This window comes from Macaca mulatta, chromosome 5 (genome assembly GCF_049350105.2).
Source record: "Macaca mulatta isolate MMU2019108-1 chromosome 5, T2T-MMU8v2.0, whole genome shotgun sequence".
NCBI classification, from domain to species: Eukaryota; Metazoa; Chordata; class Mammalia; order Primates; family Cercopithecidae; genus Macaca; species Macaca mulatta.
The window spans coordinates 14,075,205-14,101,016 of record NC_133410.1 but is presented as its reverse complement, the minus strand read 5'-3'; the positions used below and the strand labels follow the sequence as shown (position 1 = coordinate 14,101,016).

General features: G+C 33.8%; 1 protein-coding gene across 11 annotated transcripts in view; it reads right to left on the bottom strand.

The window, feature by feature from the left end:
• Positions 1 to 25,812, bottom strand: part of CPEB2 (cytoplasmic polyadenylation element binding protein 2) — a 66,029-nt gene that overhangs the window by 27,577 nt on the left and 12,640 nt on the right. For 4 of the 11 annotated variants that reach the window (XM_028848353.2, XM_028848351.2, XM_028848354.2 and 1 more), the window contains 3 exons: positions 23,668 to 23,758; positions 7,115 to 7,165; positions 312 to 335 (listed from right to left, as the gene is read on the bottom strand). In XM_028848353.2, the coding sequence (XP_028704186.2) occupies positions 312 to 335; positions 7,115 to 7,165; positions 23,668 to 23,758 (166 nt within the window). Of the gene's footprint in view, positions 1 to 311; positions 336 to 7,114; positions 7,166 to 13,169; positions 13,225 to 23,667; positions 23,759 to 25,812 lie in introns of those variants that run through there. The other 7 variants (XM_028848355.2, XM_028848352.2, XM_028848356.2 and 4 more) reach the window with 4 other exon arrangements.

Genomic DNA, 25,812 nt, shown 5'->3' with positions numbered 1-25,812 from the left:
CCTTCACTAATATTAAACATATTTAAGCAGACAAACTATAAATAGCATCTTTAAGAGATACAGAAATAACTTTAAAAACTAGAGTTAAATCTCAACAGTTTAAAAAGGGAAAATTTATTAAATAACCACAATTAGTATAAAAATACAGTTCGAAAGTTAAAGAGATTTAAAATTAAAAACTTCGACAAGTGCTCAAATCAAAATACAATTGTGAGTTTTCAGAGATTGCATGAAAAATCTAGAGTAATTACAACATTGATCAGTAAACCCAATTAGAAACAATTATACCATAGCAAACGGAAATGAATTACCTCGTCTTCGCCCATAACTCCTTGCTGCATGTAAACAAAGGACAAATTGTAAAATGTCAGAACTAAAAAATAAGCCCACATATACAAATATTTCTGACATGAAAAGCTATGTGGGCATCTGAAAATTAGTGCTACTTTGTTTTAAGAGCAATGACAAAGTCACCATATAAGATTTGCATGTTTTACCATTCTACAAAGGACTTTTATTTATAGGTAAGTATATATCATCTGAATCACATAAAACTCTGAAATGAACAATACACCATTTATTAGCATTTGTGTTAAAATTCACAAATATTTGTTTCATCTAATGATGATAGAAATATATAACACTGTGCAAGAAATAGCATCCCAAATAATTTTCCCAGTGAATGGAAACAACTTGAACTAAATGCTTATTTTTCCACTTATTATAAAGAATGGTATGGCATATATAGTCCAATAAATAGCTATTCAGATCCAATCCACATTATACCAAGCCCTGCATGGAAGTAGTGCTAGAAGAACAGATGACTGAGAAGATATACCACTATTAGACTGACACTCTGAAGCCTGTACAGATTAGACAGGATTTAAGAAATCAACATTTAAACTTGTTTAGAGAAATTACTATAGCTAATAATGCTTTCCATCATTTTAATATATGGTATAACAGCTATCTACTAATTGTTTTTATGTCTACCTATGAGGTAAGAGGGATTCAGATACAAATTACTATGAACATCATCATAGAATAGTACATATGTTAAATACCATAGAAATAGATAGGCATTTCTATCTATGTTACTTGCAGTGACATAATTCCTACGGAAAAACAAAAAGACTGTTTGTTATATAATCTGTTGCACACTTAACCTATCCTTGAGCTCCAATTACCTCAAAGTCCGGCAGATCTATTTCATAGCTTATCTGACCTATATATTATTCCTCCTCTCCTGAGATAGGGGTGAAAGCAGCACTTAATATTTTGTTGTCTAGGTCTTCTAAACATAAAAGTTTTTAAAAAACTCTAACTGATGGGAGATCAACTGTGAAAAATCAGACTGATACAAGAAATTATAATAGAGTGATCAAGAATAGACTATAGGGCTGCACACAGGTGATCACGCCTGTAATCTCAGTAGTTTGGGAAGCTGAGGTGGGTGGATCACCTGAGTCTAGGAGTTGGAGACCACTCTGACCAATATGGTGAAACCCTGTCTCTACTAAAAATACAAAAATTAGCCAGGCGTGGTGGCGGGCACTTGTAGTCCTAGCTACTTGGGAGGCTTAGGCAGGAGAGTTGCTTGAACCCGGGAGGCAGAGGTTGCAGGCAGCTGAGATAATGCCATTGCACTCCAGCCTGGGAGACAGAATGAGACTCTGTCTCTCTCTCTCTCTCTCTCTCTCTCTCTCTCTCTCTCTCTCTCTCACACACACACACACACACACACACACAGAAAAAAAAAAAAAAAAGAAAAAATAGACTACAGAAGAGTGAATAGTTGTATTAAGCCTAGAAATGGTCAACAGTCCCCAAACCACTTCACAGGATGAGTCACTTGGGTTTCCTGCTTATCCCTGGGCATAGCCTAATGGTATTAATCCAGTATGAATTTGTTTTGGAGAATTTCATTCATAGGTGTAGAAAGCTGAAGATTTACAAAGCAAATAAAAATATTTTCATCCAGTTTAAAGTCAAATGATGAATTATGAAGTCTTAATGTCACACTTAATTCTTGACCTACTGAGAAAATTAATGGTATCACAGCCAGTTTATGTTCTTAGCTGAGGCTACTCAATACTAAAATGGTAAAAATATGCATAAATTTCATAGCATCTTAAGTTTTCATTCCTGGGCTTGAACATAATCATTTAGAAAATTTCTCCAACTATCTCATACCTGAGGAATTTTAGAATCCTGTAAAGAGCTATTCTACTTATTTTTTGGACAACTCTCAGATTCCAAGTATCTACATTACCAAAAATAGAACTGACTACAGATGAAGCTAAACCATGTGAAATATTTCCTATTCCCTGTTATGGAAATAACTAATCTGCACACTAAACAATGGTGTGTGTATTCACTTTCCTACCAATATTTCTATGTGAATTTCTGGAGTATGTTCCATTATAACTCTGAATCAGAATTATGAGAAACACCTACCTATTAAGAAAAAAACTAAGTGACTTATGTTTTTAAAAAGACTTTTTAAAACAATATGTCCTTCAAACTCATTGAGAATATGATTTTTAAAAGGAAAAACTTGTATAAAAATGAAGAACACCTATGAAGTGTTACAAAAATAACATAAGGAGCTGGCTATTTAACATACCTGTTCACGTTTATAAGCACAGGTAGATTAAACATGTATTACTGACACATGTGTGTCCTTATTTATTTAAAAATAAGAAGGCTTTGAGAAAAGCCTGAAGACAAGCGACTTCACAATTTTGGTTCTGGTTTCCAAATCGTCTTATTAAGGTTCTAATCTATAGCTACAAAAAATAAAAACAAGATGATTCTAATATTCTGACTAGAAACTGTAGGGTCATATATGTATTGGCTCTCAGCTACAGTTGTAACTAAACTACTGCAGCTAGAGGAAGGGATAGACAAACACATTAAATCAGCTGGAAATACAGGCTAAAGTTCTCTTGATGAGGAACCTAATGACATTTTTAGGTTTTTCAACTTGAAAAAGCCAAAACTAAGGAGAGAACTATGCTTCTAATTCATAGTCCTTTTTTTTTTTTTGAGACGGAGTGGAGTCTTGCTTTGTCGCCCAGGCTGAAGTGCAGTGGCCAATCTCGGCTCACTGCAAGCTCCGCCTCCCGGGTTCACGCCATTCTCCTGCCTCAGCCTCCTGAGTAGCTGGGACTACACGTGCCCGCCACCACGCCCAGCTAATTTTTTTTGTATTTTTAGTAGAGACGGGGTTTCACCGTGTTAGCCAGGATGGTCTTGATCTCCTGACCTCGTGATCTGCCCGCCTCAGCCTCCTGAAGTGCTGGGATTACAGGCGTGAGCCACCGCGACTGGCCCCTAAATCATAGTCCTTTTCAAGACCCCCAAAAAAGCTTATTTCCTCCACTCATTCCACCAGCATAAAAAAAAAGAACTGATGGCTACCCCACTTTCCTATTTTTATGACTGAATAGATATAGTTAAAGCGTCTGCCTTCAGAAATACAATTACTGACTTAATTTTCTTAAACGATACACATAACTTTTTTCCTCTCAGAAAGTACAGTAAGCTCTTTATCACATACATAGCTGTACTTGGGTTATCACAGCAGATTTACATTTCTAACTAGCTTGATAATACCATTCCCACACCCCGTCCTGGCCACCAATACTTCTGCTCTATTTGTTTCTCTTTTGAAAAATATTATGTACTAACAAAAATGTAAGCTATTTTCCTTGAGAAAGGGGTAAAGAAAATATAATTCAAATATTAATACAAATACTGAATGATACATCATTTTGTATTGCTCTTTACAGGGTTTTTTAAAAACTACTTATAATAAAAAGTGTTTAGGATTTATACATTTAGAAATATAAACATACATACTTTCATTCTAACTTCAGAAGTACTTCACCTTTGGTTTCAAGACAATCTACACAATTCTATATAACGTGACTTCCCTAAAGTGCTTCTGGATGCTAAATATGGACTCTTCAACATATTTGAATTCTTCAATAGTGACAGTCTCCAGTAGTCAATTCAACTTAATTTGGGGAATATGGTCTGTTCAGAAGGAGACTGCTTGTAGTTATATTTATATGGTTTTTTTGTTGTTTAAATTAAAAATATCTCTACAGCCTCATGAGATATACAGGTATTTATTGTATTACACCTCTTTTTTAAAAAACTATATATCTGAGCTAACAGATGATTAGAGTTAAGGATTTGCCAGAGACACTTCATAGTTTTAATGAGTTTGATCAACTTCCTGGCTTTTATCCCATTTTCTCTTTATTTCTTACTTAAAGGAATATTTAAAAGATGAACCATAACTGCTGATTAACTATTAAGGTAGAATCATAAAATCTTTACAGATATGTTTACAGATATATTTGCCATATCGGCCCTAACAATTGTAATAGTGTGTTTTATTAAAGAAACTCAAGCCTAGCATCACTGTCAGCTTTCTGTCAGTTCTGCATTTTCTAAGGAATGTTCTTTAATTGCAACAGTCACGCATTTATTTTAGTGGGTATCTGTGTACATCAAAAGTCATCTTGGGTACTCCAAGGAGCAACAGCATCACACTTTAGGAAACAATGCCTCAGAGAGTTATTTTACCTTTTTGGGGGGTTATTTTACCTAAACTTTGTCCCAAGATAGTTTCTAACAAATAGTTCTAGTTTGGCTTTCTGCAAGAACACAAAATGGGCCATCTTTGTTAGCTACTTGTAATATACCTCAAATAGTTTAAAATATCAGTTATGTTTTCTCTTAAGTTTATATTTTCCAACACAGACATACCTAACTTCATGTATTTATAGGACATGATTTTTACTCTTTCAAATAAATTTTTATCACTGTTCACCATCACCCACTACTTAGCTAACATTTACTTTCAGAAGCTGCTCTAAATACTTTACATGAAGGAATTCACTCACTTCTCACAACAGTTCCCCTGAGTCAGGCAGTATGCTAATCTCTGTTTTAGACATAAACAAACTGAGTCAAAGTGAAGTTAGGTAAGCTGTTCAAGGTTACACAGATAGAAAAAGCCAACCTGGGTTTAAACTCAGATAATCTGGCTCCAGAATCTATGTTAGCAACCACTATGAGCTAGCTACTATACTACACCACTATAAAAAGACTGATGCAAAATTTATTATTAAACATTGATTTTTAAAATTAACAATATTAGCTCTGTCAGTTAATTCAACTTACTTAACCAAATGCCTAAAAGTGAGTTAAACGTGATATACTTAAAGAGAAACTTTCATAATTCAAAAAGTCGGTCTATGTACTATGAGAAACAACAATTTCTTTAATCCGTCAATAACATTTAATAAATACTTAGTACAGGAATACTAATATCACTTAATTCTCACATTTCCCAGAGAGACCATATGCTAAGAATATAACTGAATTACACATAGTTAAAAAATAGTTCAAGAAAAATCTCCCCTTACCTATTAGTACATTTCTTTGCCTAGTTCTCTCTTCAATAACCTTGGTGTTTACTAAAACTATTTAAATCCCTAATATTCAAGACTTCTTTAACCCACAAATATTCCCAATTATGTTGCGACTTCTTTAACCCACAAATATTCCCAATTATCTTGCTTTACTCTCAAGCAATGATTCGAAAAAAGTTAAAAAAAAATTCTCTTTGGATCAAATTGTTTCTTTTCCTGATGTAAACACATTTTCATGTCCTAGTTTAATTATCTTTTTCTCCCTGCTAGTACCTTGCCAGAAAAAGTTCAGAGTTTCCAGGCTAGCTTCCTGTACTGAGTATGCATTGTCGCCCCAAATGACAGACTACTAAGACTACTCACATAATATACAAAGCAGATTTGTCCACAAGATGCAACTCTGGCCTGAATACTCTTCTTTCTGCTGTGTGATGAAACACTTTTCCACCTAACATCTAGATTATTTATAAGGGCTTTTCGCAACTGACAAAATCATCAATTAGTTTAATAATGTTTAGTATAACTAATAATGTAAGATGCAGATACACTGTGGATACTAAGTTCTTTGCTTCCACATGACTCAGTACGGCCCCAGTAGTAACCTGGCAATTCTGACCACAACCACCCTGTAGGATTCTCACTAATTAGATAGCCCAATGCTTAGACTAGGCTGGCATGTGCTAGACAACTCAACAGTGAAATGCTGAATGATTAAATCAATCACCTCATCTAATGCTCGGCTTCTTCAATTTTTCTCACCGAAAATCCTACTTACCCTGACCATCTATGTGGCCTAGACTTTATTTCCATCCTTCTGTCTTAATACTAGTTCACATGGTCTAGCTTTACATGTACCTTATTTTCAGTTTTTGTTCCTCAACTTCATTGCCATGTTATTTCAGCAAAGCTTTAGTTGAAATACAAGAGCCAAGCCATTTTAATGATATTGTTTTTTAAAGTAAATATTAATACTATTTCTATTCTTTCCCCTTCCTATTTCCCTCTCCACACCCACCCTCTGACTTAAAAATACTCTTGTGAAGGACATTTTAATCCTCCATCTCTACTCCCACAATCACGGATGTGCTAAGTACTGAGACTCTGAATATGTTAATGTTTGTCTAACAGAAAGAAAACTAACTTTAACGAAAATTTATTATTTTCCTTACTTTGGTGAACTTCACTATGTAAGTTTTCTAGTTTGAATAAGTTTAGTGTGATCACAATATTTATAGTCACCAGTATATTCCTTATTTAACCACAAACACAAGTGCTACACTAAGTAACAAGTTCTACGCACTTTGCAAACATCTCATTTGAATCTCACAATAAACCTTGAGACTATATTCTCATTACACAGATGGGGAAACTAAGGTAATAGTAATCTGTCCAAGGTCATATCTGAAACTGGAAAGGCAATATTCAAAACAGGACTGCCTCCAAGTCTGTGATCACTGAATTAGTCATACTGTTACAAATGACGGCTTTACCAGTCAGAACACACTCAGATTCCTAATTCTGCCTTTTGTATAGGAATAGTAGTAACTTTATTTTTATACTCATAGAATGATTAAACTGTGTGTATGGAGAGGTTCAGAGATACATGTATTAAATCATCTTTACATAAACCAATTGGAAACACAAAATGTTTTTATAAAACTTACCATTTAACATCAATAGATTGTCAGTTCCTGGATGTGGATAGCTCAATCGACCTTTAAAAAGACAGGAAAGGTGAGTTTGAAGATTATGGAGTTATTTGAAAAGCAAAAAGAAAAAAACAAAAAACAACAACAAACAAAGGTGGTGTAAAGAGAAAATTATTGAGCACAGTATTTTTCATAAGATTACAATGTGATTTGGGAGCAACACCAATAGAATAAAGCTTATTTATTTTTGGAAATGTAAAAACAATATACGTATCATATCCTAATCTTGCAAGTTTAATATGAAATGTGAATTTTTAAAATTTTTTCAAAGTTGTTTGTAATTTTATCTATAGATCTCTTGTCAAAAATAAAACTTGAGAGAAGTTCATATTCCTAAATCAAAAACAATTAAAATGTTAAAATAAAAAATAAGCAGAAAAATTCATCTCAACTTGCCAATGTGGCTTTATAAAGTCATATTTAAATAAATAAGGTTAATGAAAACATTTTATATTACAAATATTGAAAACTTCTTCCAAGTTTATGAATGATTAAAAATATAAAAAAAAAATAAAAAATAAAAATACTAAAGCTGATGAGCATAGTAGCATAGTATTTCCTCTGAGTCATTCTTCATTCAAAAGTTTTTTATTTACTAAATGCAGAAGGGACAACAGTATTATGAACTGCTGTGGAGAAGAAAAAAGGTATGCATGAAACATTCTGTGGTTTATCCAGCATTTTTACATCATAACACTTGTTTGATAAATGCCAATAGCTAGGATGACCATTATTTTTAGTCTATTATAAAATACAGGATTTTCTCAAATGCCTGAATCTCTAATGGGACTATTAGAATAGCACATTAAAACCCATTTAAAGGCTGGGCACAGTGGCTCATGCTTGTAGTCCCAGCTAGCTGGGAGGTGGAGAAAGGAAGATCACTTGAGCCTAGGAGTTTGAGCCTATAATGAGCTATTTTGTGCCAATGCACTCCAGCCTGAGCAACAGGACAAGACCTTGTCTCTAACAAATGAATAATAATAATAATAATAAATTTAAAGCCCATTTGAAAAATATCTAAAAATTAAATGTCTGGGATTGCATTTTAGTACTTTTCAGCACAGTCCCTTTAAAAACAAAACAATATGCTAGCTAGCACATGAGTAAGGAGTACAGATTAACTGCATCTACCTTTATCACCTCAGCAAGTCCTCTACAGATTAACCGCATTTACCTTTATCACCTCAGCAAGTCCTCTACACTCTACAGGCCCACATATAAGATGGAGATTGTCGGCTGACTTTAAGTTATGAAATTAAAGAGTTTGATCATCTTCTAATGCAAGAGTAAGTGGTAAAAATAATCCAATTTTGACACTAAAATATGTAAATATATATGATAGATATACAAATATGTTACCTGTACATACACATACACACACACACACTTCACCTGAGCTCTAAGTTAACTGTGGGACATTTTGATTTCAGACTCAACACAGGCAAAATACGTGTTATCAAAAGGATTATCTACCATCTCTTATTTACTCCTGCATTTCACACAGCATGACATGAGTTAACTAAATGACCTCTTAAATAAAGTTGTCATACTCTAAAACATACCAGTAAATTTCTTGTCCTTGGTATGGAGAAATAGAAGCACACATATGGGAGGTACACAATAAAGAGCCAGGAAGCACAGCTTGCCTAAACTGCACTTCAGTAACACAGAACATTACTTTGAAGTATTATAGCTTATTTTGGAAATATGCCTATTTCTAAACATCTTGCTGCAGATGGCCAAATTTGGAGAACAATTTAAGGCCTTGAATAAATTACTGTAATTTCTGACTTAAGATTAAAAAAAAAAAACAAAACTCCTACAAAGTGGCAACCTGTTTCACTGTTCAGCATAATAAGTTAATTAAATCTATGATACTGACAGTGTGTAGGATGTAGATGATGCAAACATGAGTGGGACATAATCTTATGATGTGGTAGGGGAGATAGACACAAATATACAGCTTCAATAAAATATGCTAGGTGCTAAAAGAGTTACATACAGAATGCTATATAAAAAAACACAACAGAGTCTATAGTAATCAGGCCCAGGGATTAAGACAAGACTTCCTGGAAAAGTAAATTACACAAAGCCTTAACATGAAGCCTAGTTCCACCTTGAAAGATTCTCAACTTTAAACCGTCAAACCCAGTTAGAGGCTGGGCATGGTGGCTCATGCTTGTAGTTCCAGCTACAACTTTAATAGGTTCTCAACTGTAATAGGTTCCTGTTCATTTATTTATCTCAAGATACAGGTTAAGAAAAAATATTTTCACTGCTAATAATCTTTTGCTATTATGGCTCTGAATAGACTTTTAAAAGGCACACATTTTGTGGAAAGTTTAAAAAACAACTATTTGCAAAGTAACATATACTGTATACATTGTATACAGTTGTATACATATACAACATATACATACGTATACATATTCTAAATACTACAGCTCTCTACCTAAGAAAATCTCTTAATATAAGTAATAAAGTACTCCAAATGAAATAAGCAAATTTAGACTCATTTTAAAGATACCCAACCACCTTTTCTCCACCCCAGTGGAAACATTAATGCATCTTCATAGGTTAACTTTTAAAGTTATGTTTTACTTAGGGTATTATTAAAAGTACTTTCACTAAGAACCTGCCAATTGATAGTAAGAACTAACAGCATTTGAGGCTATACTCTGAGCCAGGAGCTTTTCTACGTTCTTTACAACCAGTTACTTAATCCTAACAACAATCCTATGACTTAGGTATTATTATCTTCCCATTTTAAGATGACGACACTATGTCACAAAAAGTTAAATAGGTAAGTTGCCCAAGGTTATACCACTAGTAGAACCTGAACCTAAGCAGTTTGGCTCCATACTCTTAATCACTATCTTAATAATTACTTTATATTGATAACATAAAGGTATATAAAAGTATATATGGTTGGTTGTAGGACAATTTTATCTCTTAAAAAATTCACAGAATATTCTATAGTATATTTGATAATTTAAGCTTTAATACAGAAAAAATAGAAAAAAACCCATATTACTATAAAACTAATTTCTCCTTATTGTTTAAAAGACCTGTGGTGCAGGGACTGATAGGTGTACACTGTTCCTAATAGAGTCATCAAAGTTAGACAGATACAGAGCTTCCCACAATGAAAAACAAAAAACCAAAAAGCTACATATGTAGCCCTGTCTTCTTGTAGATAAGTGTACGCCTGAATGTAAGATCTGGCCAATGGGATATAAAGTGAAAGTGGTATGTGCAATTTCTGGGAAGTACTGTATCCTTAAAAGGGAAGATCTTCCTTTCCTCTTTCTTGCTTGCTGAAATGCTGATGTGATAGCTAAAGTGAAGAAGCCGTATTAAACCATGAGACAGAAACTGTGTTCTCAGGATAATAGAAGAACGAGATAAAAACGAGCTTCAATCCATGAAAATTACCAAACTACTCTAAGAGTGTTAATGTTTCTAAGTGTTAACGTTTCTGGTAAGGGAAACAAACTTCTATCTTATTCAAGCCACTTAGGAGTTTTCTGTTGTCCTTAAGAAACCTAAGCTTACTAAGTCCTCTAGTAATAAATTTGAGCAAATTAAATTTTAGGTAACGAGGCAATTGCTTATTATTGTGAAAATATGATCATTTCATAATGGCTTAATATATCTATAAATAATGAGTATACACGAGCTCTTAGCACTGTTCCTTTCACATTAAGATACTATGTAATTTAAAATAAGTAATTTAAAAAATATATATTTTTTTAGGTGTCAGTGAATAACTAGAGGATCTATCGTATCTTAAAAATTGTCTTATTCATCTAATTATGGTTTTAAATAGTAATTTGTATATAATATATAGTCGACCCTCTGTGTCTGCGGCTTCTGCATTCATGGGATTCAACCAAGAAATTATATTGAAAATATAATTCCTGATAGCCGGGCGCAGTGGCTCATGCCTGTAATCCCAGCACTTTGGGAGGTGCTGTAATTCCAGCACTTTGGGAGGCTGAGGCGGGCGGATTACGAGGTCAGGAGTTTGAGACCAGCCTGACTAACATGGAGAAACTCCATCTCTACTAAAAATACAAAAAAAATTAGCTGGGCATGGTGGTGCATGCCTGTAATCCCAGCTACTTGGGAGGCTGAGGCAGGAGAATCACTTGAACCTGGGAGGCGGAGGTTGCAGTGAGCCGAGATCGCACCATTGCACTCCAGCCTGGGCAACAAGAACGAAACTCCATCTCAAAAAAATAAAAAAAGAAAAGAAAAGAAAAGAAAGAAAATATAATCCCTGATCAAAAATACTCAGGAAAAAAAAATTCCAAAATGTTCCAGAAAGCAAAACTTGAATCTGATGTGCACCAAGTATGATATGACACTGAATCCACACAAATGTGATGTCTAGGCACTGTTTTAGGTATTGTAAGTAATCTAGAGATGATTTAAAGTATACAACAGGATGTGCATATGTTACATGCAAATACTACATCATTTTACATAAGGGACTTGAGCATTGCTGATCTTGGTATCCCCGGGTGGTCCTGGAACCAGCCCCAATGGTTACCAAGTGACAACTCTACAAAAAGGCCTTACTTCATGTTAGCCACTTTAAATGTATTATCTGAGCAATTAAAAATACTAAGAAATATGACAACTGTATAAAACTTATCACTTGTTTAGACAAATTACCAGATTACATTTGAAACAAATATCTGGTCCCTGATTCTTTACCATTTTTGCTACACTGAGCTCTTTGCTGTTCCTCAAACATGCCAGGTAATCCCTTTCCAGGATCTTCCTACTTCCTTTTTTTCCTGCTTGAAATACATTTGCTCAGATACAACCAAACCTTGCACCCCTTACTTCATTCAAGTCTTTAAGAGATAGTATGACAGACTATCCTGTCTAAAATAGCAGCTTCTTTCTCTATCCCCTTGATAGTGTATTTTTTCTGCATAGTACTGATTATTATCTAACATTTTCTGTCTCTATACTTCTTTAAAACAGAAGATCCATGAAGGCAGTAACTCAGTCTTTCTTATTCTTTAGCATATAAAACAAAGCCTAGCATATAGTAGGCTCTCAAATATTTGTTGAATGGATAAATGAAATATTTCATTCTACTATGTAAACTACAGACTGAATCAAAAACACAAATACCTTAATATGTGTTTGTATGTGTGGCATAGGGAGGATATTCTCTAAGATAATGAAAAAAAAATCATAGAACAAGACTTTTTTTTCAGCTTATTTCTAAATCTCTTACATATTGGAAGTTGCGGGGAGAGATACTGCAAAAGTCCTGCTTGTTGCTCTTTGCCAAGATAAATTTTCCCCTTCTCTAAACTAGTTTTTCTTTAATAAGTTAATAGAAGAAATGAACTCCAAAGCCCTAATATTCAGTTGATGATGCTAACTCACTCTTCAGTGATGAGAACATAGCTAAAGAACAATGCTATGTGCTCTGCCAACTGTTTTTAAAAGAAAAATACACATTTAAATCACATTAGAATCATACAGAGTTTAGGTTAGAATTAACAACAGATCAAAAGGAAGACAGTATGGTGCAGTGGTTAAAAGCACAAATTCAGGAGCTACCAAGTTCCACCACTTACTAGCAGTTGAAATGCAGACAATTATTAAGAATAAGCCACAGTCATCCAACTGTAAAATAAGGGTAAATATCTACCTCTTAGTCATGCAAATTAAATGAGTTAATACATATATGTAGAGTCCTCAAGAATAATGCTTAGCTGTATCAACTGCTCAATAAATGATAAGTATGGTATGTTATATACTGCATATGTATATTAAACACAAAATGCACACATATCCTTAATAGAAGACATCTAATACTTCTTAAGTGCTTTAAATAAAGCATTGCCCCCACTCATCTGACAGACTCTTCCAATATTGTTTTCATAATCTACATTTACCTTTACTTCCAAATCCAATTAGGAAAAAAAGGTTCATTTGAAGTATGGTAAAATCCACTTAGAATGTGGTCATTACCAACCTTGAATAACTCCAATCTCTGCTCAGATCCAAGGGGCAGGACAGTCATTCCTGACCACACTCCCAAATTTCAATGCATGCCTCATAAAAGCCTAAGAATAAGATCATACAAACGTAGAAAAGACCCTTAGATCCAAAGTACCAGATCCGAAGAGAGCAACAGAATCATTCCTTACCTCATCTGATAAAAGCCACCAATCTACTTTAGATTCAACTGAAATTAATTTAGTTACCACGTTCAAATCAAAATCCTATCATAAATTTTTTGACCTAATCATATTTTAAGACTTTTAACCAATTAATACTAGAAAATTTACCAAGAAACACCAAAGAACATAGAATACCAAAAAGTTTTGATTCAAGAAAAGGATAATCCCAAAAGACAACAATAACGAAAGACAAAACTTAAGTCATTAATTATTTAGTGAGATAATGTATTTTCATACACCTATTATAATAAAAGTGGTATTAATTCAGATATATGCAACTAATACTAAAATCAAGTTGAGTTAATGGTTGCAAAACTTTTTACTGTTAAGGGTTTTAAACAAAAGTAATGCTGATAAGCAGTAGGAATAGCAAATGGGTAACAAAATATTGCCAGTGGAACTGGTATAAAGCAAACCTAAGTTGGCAATATATGTTTACAGCCTCAGAAACAAGCATATGAAGTTGTGCTATGAAAATAAACACAAAGAAAGCTAATTCAATTTTATTTAAAAATTTGAAAAACCTAAATGTTCAACTATTCAAGAATGGTTATACAAACTATTTTACATGTATAGATACAATATACAGTAATTCTTTAAAGTTCTAAATCAATATTTTGAAGAGTATGAATCATGAGAAAATGCTTAATCATTTAATCAATAATTTACTGGGCCCCTCCTATTTGTGTGACATTATGATATCTGCTGATTCAAGGTAAAGCAAAAACACATGTGGCCATTGCTCCCATGACAGTCTTATGTGAAAGATTACATGAAAGATATATATTAAAAAACAGTTCCGGCATGGTGGCTCAGGCCTGAAATCCCAAGCACTCTGGGAGACTGAGGCGGGTGGATCACAAGGTCAGGAGATCGAGACCATCCTGGCTAACATGGTGAAACTCTGTCTCTACCAAAAATACAAAAAATTAGCCGGGTGTGGTGGCATGTGCCTGTAGTCCCAGTTACTTGGGAGGCTGATCAGGAGAATCACTTGAACCTGGGAGGTGGAGGTTGCAGTGAGCTAAGATGGTGCCACTGCACTCCAGCCTGGGTGACAGTGAGACTCCGTCTCAAAAAAACAAACAAAAAAACAAGAACAAATGATTGAATCTAAAATAAGAAAGGTGCTCTAATTAAAAAGAAACTTGATTCTCTATAAATCTTTAACACAAAAGTAATCTACCCTTGATAGGGATGCCAAAGAGTCTTTATGATGAGGTAGAAGTTGACTAGAGATTACAGAGACTGCCAACTGAACACGAAGGACTGAATACACGTGTTCACCTCTGTTGCTTTCTGAAACCCCTAACATGGCAGTTAAAAACATTTTAAAGAGGTGTCTCCAAAAAAAAAAAAAAAAAAAAAGATTTTTAAAGAGGCATAACCCCATTAGGATAAAGTAAAGACACTGGAACAGGATCATAAAACAACCAAATCATCAAATTTCTGGGAACTGTAAATGTGAATGGTTGAATGGTAACTAACTTTGTAGACCAGAAATCACTGAAAGCACAAACCTAAGCCAGTGTATGTATGGGGAATGCCATCAAGTTGACACTCCATTTACTGTAGTACACACCTGGATAGGTTTAGAAATCAGAAGCTCTGGTTATAACCGTGTGTAAAAGTGGGGTACAACTAAAAACAGGAAGGTTTAAGATTGCTTGTTAGTTTTTAAAACAACCCTCCTGGGTTCATCTAAGGCTAGCAGCTAGGCCTACAGCTCACAAACAGAAGACTAGAAGACCCACATCCATGTTCGTTTCCCAGAACAAAAGAAAAGACCTAGACGCATGTATTGTAAGGGGCTCACCCGACTGCCTTACTACAATCATTACTAGTTGATAATTTCAACTACATACATTGAGCTTCCAATCCCCTTTTTGTGTGTCTTACTTTTAAATATGAATAGACAGTAAAGGATGAAGCCTCCAACATGAGAAAAGAAGAACTTAGAAGAAGCACAGACAATATAAGGAACTGGGAAAATAGTCTTCAAACACTATAACAGCCTCCAGAGAAATAAGATCAAACAACAAGAATAAGATGTCATTGGAAAGTTCTGAGAATTTTTTAAAGGAGGTTTTAAAAATTAGTAAAAAATTTTAAAACAAAAAACGCAATAGAAGATTTGAAAAATAAACATAAGCTCTTCAAACGCAAAACCAGAGATAAAACAATGGAAAACAGAAAAGAAAAACATATGATGACTATATAAGGTTTAACATTTGAGGAACAGGAATTCCAAAAAGAGGTAATACTAAAAAACGGGAGGCAGACACGGTGGCTAACGCCTGTAATCCCAGCACTTTGGGCGGCCGAGGCGGGCAGATCATAGTCAGGATTTCGAGACCAGCCTGGCCAACATAGTGAAACCCCATCTCTACTGAAAATATAAAAATTAGCCAGGCATGGTGGCAGGCACCTGTAATCCCAGCTACTCAGGAGGCTGAGGCAGGAGAATCACTTGGACCTGGGAGGCGAAGGTTGTAGTGAGCCAGTATCACGCCATTGCACTCCAGCCTGGACAACAGTGCAAGACTCCCATCTCAAAAAAAAAAAAAAAAAAGGAAGAAATTATCAAAGAAATAATATCCCAAATTTCCAAGAACTGAAGATACAAACCTCTGAATTAAAACGGTCCAATGAAGGTACAGCTTCATAAATTAAAAAATGAAGATAGGAAGGAAGGTATGTATGCACATACACACTCCAAGATACACATTTCATTATTATGAAACTGCAGAACCACGAGCATGAAAAAATCCTAAAAGCTTCCAGAAAGCAAAACAACAACAACAAAAATAAGAAATCAAGGCAATCATACAAATGAACAGGATTCAGAACGATGCCACACTTAAAGCAATACTGGAGGTTAAAAGACTCTGAATCAATACCTTCAATATTCTAAATTGCTAATATATAATTCCATAGTGGCCTATCATATTATATTGGTAGAAAAGTTATGTTTTAATACATATAGGGTCTCAAAATTTATGTGCCATTAGCAGGAAGGTAATACAGGTACAACAAATCAAAGAGAAACAAAGATGTAAGTCACTGAAGGAAGGACATGGAGATCAGGACATGGATTCCACAGAAAAAAAGGAATTCCTAGGATTATGGAAGTCCCCAAATGACTGCTATATAGGGCTACAATAATGAAAAAAAAAATCTGGATGATAATTTGATGCATTTATATGTATTGAAAGAAGCTTTACAGTCTATGGATAAATTCTGGGATGAATTAATGATAAATACTTAGAAAACTAAGCAAATAAACCAAAAAAGATAATGATTAATACCAGGAAAAAGAAAGTTTTATGAAAAAGAAAACGTTATAATACAAAACATACAAGGTTCATCTATGAATATTATTTGCCTTACCTCAGTAATACAATCCCTGACTTAAACAAAGGTGCTCTTATCATTTTGGAGGACAGAGTAGGGGAAATATTGAAGGATATTAAGTCATATTAGAATATCAACATATAATATCTAAAATGTAGGAAACCTAGAAGCACAAACATATTATTTACAAATAATTACACAAAAAATCAGTTCCAAAAAAAAAAAAAAAAAAAGGCTCATAGTGGCCACCACTAAGGAGCAGGAATCTGAAGTGGACAGACAAGGAAGAGGAAGGAGACTTCTATTTTTTCCTTATGTAAGACTTACAGCACTACTTGACTTTCAAAAGTATGTACATATATTTTTTAAACTAATTTTTTAAAAAGTTAACCAGGTTGGATGGAAGGCAAAGATTTAATTACTGCAAATATTTTAAGTTTATAAATAATGAAAAGACTGGAAAAATTATACACCAAAATATCAATTATGATTACTTTAGTTCGTGAGATAAGTGATTTTAAAACTTGTTTCTCCTAGTGTTTCCACATTTTCTTTAATAAATGAATACTATCTTTTTTTTTGTAACAGGAAAACAAATACTTTAAAAAGGATAAAATGCTATTATTTTGGAGGAAAAAACCTTCAGAAGAGATTCTTCGATATATCTTCAAATACTATAAGTAGTTAAAATGCATAAGCCTAATTATTCCAATTACTTGCTTTTATCACTGCAAGTTATATATAGGAAACATTCTTTTTGTTGTCTTTCCATTTAAAACAAGTGATATAAACATTTTTCAGATCATATGAAAGATGTTTTGTGGTAAATAACAGGATTGCAGTAAAAACATACATGTTCGGAATAAATAAATATGATTTTAACAAAATTCATTGTAGTTTCTGTCTGATAGGTTTTAGTTTTTAAGAAAAAAATTTCAGTCTGTCATAATTTAAATCATTTACCTAAATATTCAAAGATGCTTGGAAGAAATAAAACTCAAGTATGTTTTAAATGTAATAACAGTTTGTAATAAAGACAATTATGTAAAAAGAAATAAAAGCAAAACTTATCTCTATCCATGATGCCATATTTCAAATAAGTTTTTTTACAACAAAAACTTTCACAACCACATTTTTATAATTTCCTTTTCAATCTACAGATATTCTCAATGACCAAACTCATAAATTGTACTTTCACCTTTCACTAAGATGAACAATTCTGAGCAGTGGAAGGATAAAGTATTAAGATTCCATGTACATTATAACAATAATCGTTTCTTAAAGTCAGAATTGCTTAATAAAATATACATGGCTTCTATACAAATATAATTTACTCCAAAAGTTGTTAATAATTTTTTTCCTATCAAAGGCCAGGGCTCTATAGAATAAAGAAACAAAAAATCAATAAAGGAGAAATAATATGTCAATCCTATTTACTCCTTTTTAAAATAAATGGAAACATTTCATTTAAAACTGAACACATATGCAACATCCCTCTAACTTTTTAAAGATATATATCTAATACAGGTGATTTTCTTCTATATTCTTTTTTCTTTGTTATTAGCAATTGTAAAACTTTTGACTTCAGGAAAACACCAGTGGCTGAAGAAAAAGTAAACTCAGTTTTGAGAAATGCACCCCTTTTACTCTGTCAGGGGAAATAAGGAAGAGTCCTGTAAGAGCAGATGACATACCTGCTTTGGCATGTATATTATTGGTATTTGTTTTATTGTGAACTTTATTTTAATAAATGCCATTAAAATTTCACAGTTTTTTTAAAGATCTCTTTACCACTGCTCTCTTATACCAGAGTTTCTCCAGGTGTGTTCTACACCCCACATCGACTGCACCACCACTAGGAATGGGCCCTGAAACCCACATGGTTGACACAGTCTCAGAGTCTGAGAACCTCTGTCTGGCTCAACAGTTCTTAAATTCTAAATATAAGTTCTCACAATGGAGACTTTTAGAAATTTATACAGGTTATTTTGTGACTTGGTATTGTAATCTTATATCAAGGTCAGCTGAAGAGAAAGAGAGGGAAAAGTAGAAGAAAATAAGAAATTTGGTACTACCATAATCAGTCAGCACCTTACAGGAATAACTCCTTATTTTCTTAGGGCTTATATGCCCTAAAATAAACAGAGCTTCTTACTTCAGGAGTCTTAAAAAATAGGAGGTTAGCAATCAGGTAATAAAAATGACACTAGACACACAAAATCGTAGTAAATAAGAAGTTTTAAAGGCATCCACTTCTAGACATTCGTTGATGTAAAATCACACTCTAAATTCTTTTTCTTTAATTCCCTTTAACTACTCATGAAACATTGGTAAAGGCATTACAACTTACTGACACATATCTTCCCCAAAACCATTACATAAACTACATTTCTTCCTAGAGTTTTCAAATCAACTTTTATGAGCTACAATTAAGTACTTTTGTTTGTCCCTATACTTTGGGGAACGATACAAGCAATTTCTGGCAAAAAATACACAGTAAGCCTTTTTACAAATTGTTGGGGGCAGGGAAGGAAAAGAGCTTAACAATAATCACTGTCTTGTTCTTTTGTTTAAAGGGGGAATGAACATATAGACACATATATTAAAAAATCACAAATTACTTAAAATAGGTATGCAAATCTAAAACTGAAAAACTACAAAACAGTACTTGGCAAAGCATGATTTACTTTAACCATTTAAAGAATCCATGATTGTTCTTCCTTTGAAAAGTTATTTGCCAAGAATCAAGACAGTAATCAGAAAATAGGATGTTAATGGAGAGAAACTACCACACAATAAATAAAGCAGACGGGTCAGTGCCATTCTTACTAAAGAAAGCATTTAACAGTGTGTCACTGTTCATGATCCATAGCAAAATATAGCACACTCTCGACAGTGTTAACTGTGCCCTGTTACACCCAGTCGGCGTCAGGCAGCCCTAAACAAGCTATGCCAGGACTAGCCTCCTTTCAGTTCCTCAAACGTGACAATCTCTTTCATGCTTTTGCACATGCTGGTTCCTCTGTCTAATTGACACTTTCTCCCAATATTTTTTCATCATTGTGCTGCTCATGCTTCAGGTCTCAGCTTCCTTTACTCCACATCTAAATTGGGTACTTTCATTTATAATCTCTCTAAACACCTCATAATCTTCCTCCACAGTATTTCTAACACGCAGTAGATATATGTATATTGTATTTGTATAAGGTATCTCTCTTTCCCCAGTAGGCTAAGGGGAATTTTTTATACATATATATAAAATTACATTTTAAATATAAAAATATATATACACAATTATATATATATATGTATACACAACACATAAACACATGCATATATATAGATATATATGTTTTTCAATCTCAAGTGAATTCAAAATTTTTAAGTTAGAAAAATTATCTTTGGCTGTGAGAAGGGAAAAAACATGCTCACTAACCATCTTTAGGAATCATCATGGTGACAGGTCTCTTCATATTTACACAATGTCTGTCTCAGAAAATGTGCAGTCAGTGTCTAGGAAACTTGTGCAAAAGCAGACACACTTAAAGGAGTAAGGTGCATTCAGCGTTCCATCTTGGGTTGCCATCATTTCATATCTGGACAACTCCAACAAGACTAGACCCTTCCCACCTGCTATGCCAGACCACGAAAATATCAACATTAAACAATGGAGGTTCCCTACTGTCCTGAAAAAACACTGGAGAGTAGGAAAATGCAAATAAGCTGCAGTGAAGTGTTCTGGGCATAAACAGGGATGAGAGGGAGGGTGCTTCTGTTAGCACAATCACCCAGTTCTCAGTTAGGTCAGGAACCTGCCACTTAGCATTCTAGAGATCTGCTTGACTCCTTTCTTCCAATTGACAGTCTCACCTTGACTAATTTTTCTTTTCCTTTAACTGAGGGTAGAATTGAATACAAATTTACTACTCTGCCTTTTACCTCTGTGGTAGCCAGCCTATAGTATTCACATCTCTTGAATAGCAGACCTGACCTAAATTGAGCAGAGCTGATCTACGTAGTTAACAGAATGTTGTGGAAATGATGGTATGAGACTTCTAAGGCTAGGACATAGAAGACATGGGGGCATTCATTTTGAGCTTTTATCACTCACTTTGGGGGATATAAGCAACCACGTTATAAGAAAAATTTTACAGCCCTGTTGAGAGGTCCATGAGGCAACAAACGGAGTTCTTCTGCCAACAGCCAGCCATGCGAGTGTACCATCTTAGAAAAAGATCCTCCAGTTCCAGTTAAGCCTTCAGATGACTGCAGCCTCAGCCAGTATGCTGACTGCTACTTCATGAGATATCCTCAGCCAGAAGTAACCAGCTGAATTGCTCCCAAATTCAAACCCACAGAAATTGTGTGAGATGATGTTTACTGTTGTTTTGATCTGCTAAATTTGGGATAATTATACAGAGATAACTAATATCTCTCCTCACTCAAGTTCATTTTCCTAGATATTTTCACCATTAATATAAAGAGAAACAATTCATTTTAAACATTTACCCTCCAACTCTCTTCTCCTTTTTCATCAGATCCCGTAACAAAAACAAAACCAATGGCTGGTTTGTAAAACAGCATTTAGAAAGGATAAAATAATATTCATTTTGTTTTCCAGGGGAAAATAATTTTTTTTAATTAAACAGAGGACAGGATTTCCTAGAAGGGATGAAAAGGTAAGAGAGAAGAGATGAGACGGAGGGTGAAATACCGCCCTCAAGAACAGTAATGGAAAGAAGGAAAACAAATTCAGGTGTTAAACCCTGGATGGTTTATTCCATTTGCTACCACCTTGATTTAGAAGATTCTACTGAGGTCTAGCCCCCCCCCCAAAAAATTACAATAATCAGAGTATGGGAAGAAAGAAAATATACAACATAATATCCCAGGAGGCAGTGGAATCTGTGTAAGTAAGGAAAGAAAGGAAAAAAAAAAAAAAAAAGACTTAAAGTGGCAGAACCTAGTACCAAGATAATTTTAAATAGGGATATGATGGAGCTTTGTACAAATATCAGTCTTTTTTTTTGATTTTATGCAGAGAAAGTTTCTCAACTTTTTCTTCTTTCTCTTTTTAAAAATTCCCTGTCATAAAACATGTGGAAGACAAAATATTCCACGTTTTGTGTAAATATGAACAGACTTGTCACCATGATGATGCCTAAAGGTGGTTAATGAGCATGTTTTTCCTGTTCTCACAGCCAAAGATAATTTTTCTAACTTAAAAATTCTGAATTCTCTTGAGATTAAAAAACATATATATCAATATACATGAGTGTGTGTGTGTATATGTATATATAATTCCCCTTAACCTCACAATGCTTCCATTTCCTTTCCAATGTCCTCTTTTTAGGTTTCCCTTCACTTTTACTATAATCCAGGCTAGTAAAAAGAAAAACAGAGATAATTAACAGTGCCACAGTGAACATTTTATCTAATATGTTTAAAAAGCCTTTTGAAAAAAAAAAAAGACTGGGAGAAACAACGAAAAACTTTTATTATCCACTGGTAACAGTTAATAATCTTGACTTTATCTTCTATTAGAATTTCTAAGAGTTTTCTTTCTTGAGAAGCCAAGGAGATAAACAGGAAACTTCTTAATCATAAACTGCTGGCTTCTATTCTAAATGGTGGATCTAAGACAAACCACTGAAACTGCCAGCATAACAGTGAAAAAGACCAAGACCCTATACAAAGATACTAAAAAATCTAAGCTGAATTTTGGTTAGAAAAAAAAAAAAAAACCGAAACCCAAAAACTTGACATATAACTTTACTGTAAGTTTGTATGAGGAATTACTATTAGCACACATAATCAACAATCACTAATATCCCCACAGCTTCTCAAGCTCCTTAAAATTAAGGAATTGAAAAGACAAGGAATTCTTTTGACAAGCAAAATCCATAAACAGAACAAAATAATTAGATATGTGGTCAGTATTATCAACTTAGCCCCACATCACCACCTCCCCGTCAATATGGAAGTTTATAGAGTTTTTAGGCCAAATCTTGAAAGAGAATTCTAACTTGGCTTTATAGAATTAAAAATGGAGAAAGTTTACAAAGTAATCCATGATTTTGATTCAATGAGAGATTTTGAGCCAGAATAAAATAGTTAAGCTGCTCCTGAATTTCTGACTCACAGAAACCGTGTAAAGTAATAAATATTTATTGCTATTTTAAGCTGCTAAGTTTTGAGATAATTTATTATGTAGCAAGATATCTGTCATGACTCAAATTGACAATTTGGTAGATTTTCACCATTGACATAAATGACAATGATATATACTGTATAAAAATACATAATAATACGTAATAATTTTCATTTTATATACAGAATATGTACAGACAAAAACAAGTATGCTAATGAAACTTCTTCAAATACTATAAACAATTAGTGAAGACTGCTACTGTAGGATAAGTGGGCTGGTTCTTTTCCCTAATTTGTGTCAATTTCTATGAAGAGCTACTTTTCACCTTGGAGAAGCCACTATAAAATATTCTCCCCTTTTCAAAACCCTATGACAGTAGAAGAAAAATAGAGAAAGGAGGTTAACTAGGGAAAATTCTAGGCTGGAATCACCGCAAATTGTGAATACAAGTATTCCAAGAAATATTTTTAGTATTTTCATACTTGAAAGAATTCTAGAAAAGTGACTAATGTATACTTTTAGATCCATTCTTCATTCTCTGGTGAACTGAAGCATGTCTCTAAATAGTAAATTTTCCTTAAATTGTAAGTCAAGGTAGGTGAGTTCACATTAAGCAACAAAGGAAAAAGTATGGCATTTCATAAAAAAAAGATTATCATTAATAAATGTATAATAGAATTTTATAGTGGATATAGATGCTACTTAGGGTTCACTTTCATATAAAAACTAGTTAGATAAGCAAATTGGTATATAACATAAACATATTTTTTAAAAAAGTCACCTACCCTTAAGAGGATCATGCTCTGCTCTCATAATATCGATAAGGGAATTTTCCAAAGAGTGCATATTCAAACTGTCATACATTCTACTTCGATCCTGGAAGAGAAGAGGAAAAAAGACATTATAATCTATGCATTTTCAAAACGTGATTATAAAAATACTATCTAAATTCTCTTACATAAAAGAGGACATCTGATTAATATATTACCAATTAATCTGTATCCCACAAAAATACCAGTAACTACAGATCTCATGAGCTACAATGTTCCTTGTATTGGAGGACATTATTTTCAGTACATTTATCTCTTAAATCTTTTATCAAAAGCAATCTAATTTTATTGGCAATACTAATGCAAAACAGTAAAATAATTTCTATGGTTACCTTTCTCTATAAAGTTTCCTGAAATCTTATATACACAGAAAGTATTTTTTGGTTAATTTCTAAACTTTTCTCAAGTATTTAGGAAGACAGATACTGGCACGAGGAAAATAAATATTTGGAAGGAAATATTTTAGTTCCATAATTGCACCATACTTTAAACATCTATCAAACACTTTGTTATTTGACATAGTAGTCTGAATTTCATAATGAGTGCATAAACATCTTATATGGCAAAAATCAAAAGCATAAGATACTAACACCAGAACAAGGACTAATGCCTAGAATATTCAGATTCATATCTTACTCTCTAAAGTGCTTCCTTATTTGTCTCTGCATTTTTAAGCCTGCCTCCCCCAACTCCCCTGCAAAATAGGCACGTGGAAGAGAGAAGAGTAAAAGCAGTAATCTCATTAAGTCTGCTACTTCACCAAGTCTCCAAAATCTTGTGTTATCAGAACCTTGTTTGCTGAATGTTCAATCCCTTCACTTGCTTATTTGAAAGAATCTGACTCTTTAATGTCCATGAATTTCCACTGTATTCTGTTCAATACATACTCAATGCATCTGAAAAAAGGTACGTGGGGAACCACTACAGAAGCTTTCTGGCCCATGCCATCATCTAGGAGTCTTCCCAAAATACTCACCCAACCAGTTAAGTATGTGTGTACACGCATGTGCAAGCTTATATATACGTTGGGGAGGCAGGATAGTCCATTCTAAACTCTAAAAAAAAGATTGTCACAGAAAATGGAAAGGAAGAATCTGAAAATTAAGTGGAAATTAAAGTCCCCATAGAAGTCAAAATAAGGCACTTAAGAACCTGGGTCCATGAGCTTCAATAGAGACCAGAAGTCTCTGAGATTATATATAATAGAGTGCTCATGGGTGTACAGTAGTCCCCCCTTTCTGCCTTTTGCCTTCCACGATTTCAGTTATCTGTAGGACAATACAATAAGATATTCTGAGAGAGAGAGAAATGCCACTTTTACATAACTTTTATTACATTACATTGTTATAATTGTCCTACTTTATTATTAATTATTGTTGTCACTTACTGTGCCTAATTTATGAATTAAACTTTATCATACATACGTTTTCACTGGGAAAAAATCATATATGAAGGCACTATTTGCAGTTTCAGGCATCCACTGATTGTCTTGGAACGTATCCCTCATGGATAAGTGGGGACTGGTGTATACATAAATTTTTTTTTTTCCTGAAGAAAAGGTTTATAGCTTTCATCAGTTTTCCACGGGAGTCCACAATCCAGAGAAGATTCAGAATCAGTTCTTTAGAAAGCTGAAGAAAAACCTAAGTAGCTTTTCTAAGAATATGTCTATTTATTTACTTTACTTTGATGTTTAAATTGAGGTTGTAGCCTTTTTAAATCTAGGGGTTCAGAATCAGCACTGTAGACTAAATAAGTTGCTGTCAGGGATTTAAAAAAGGAAGTAACACTGAATGACGGAAGGAACGCTAAACTGGAGGCTCTTATTCCAGCTTTATCACAAATTAACTCTATCAGTACTGTTTACTGATTTGTACTGAAAGGCCCCTGAGGTAAAACACATGCATCAATAACAGCTGCTCTCTAGAACAGTGACCTTGATTAGTGATGGAGGCACAAAGAATCAATGAGCTGTAACAGTTGTTCCTAAACTTGAGCATGTTTCAGAATCATCTGGAAGGCTGGTTAAACACACAGACTGCTGAAACACATCAAATTCAGTAGGTCTGGAGTAGAACCTGAGAATATGTATTTCTAACA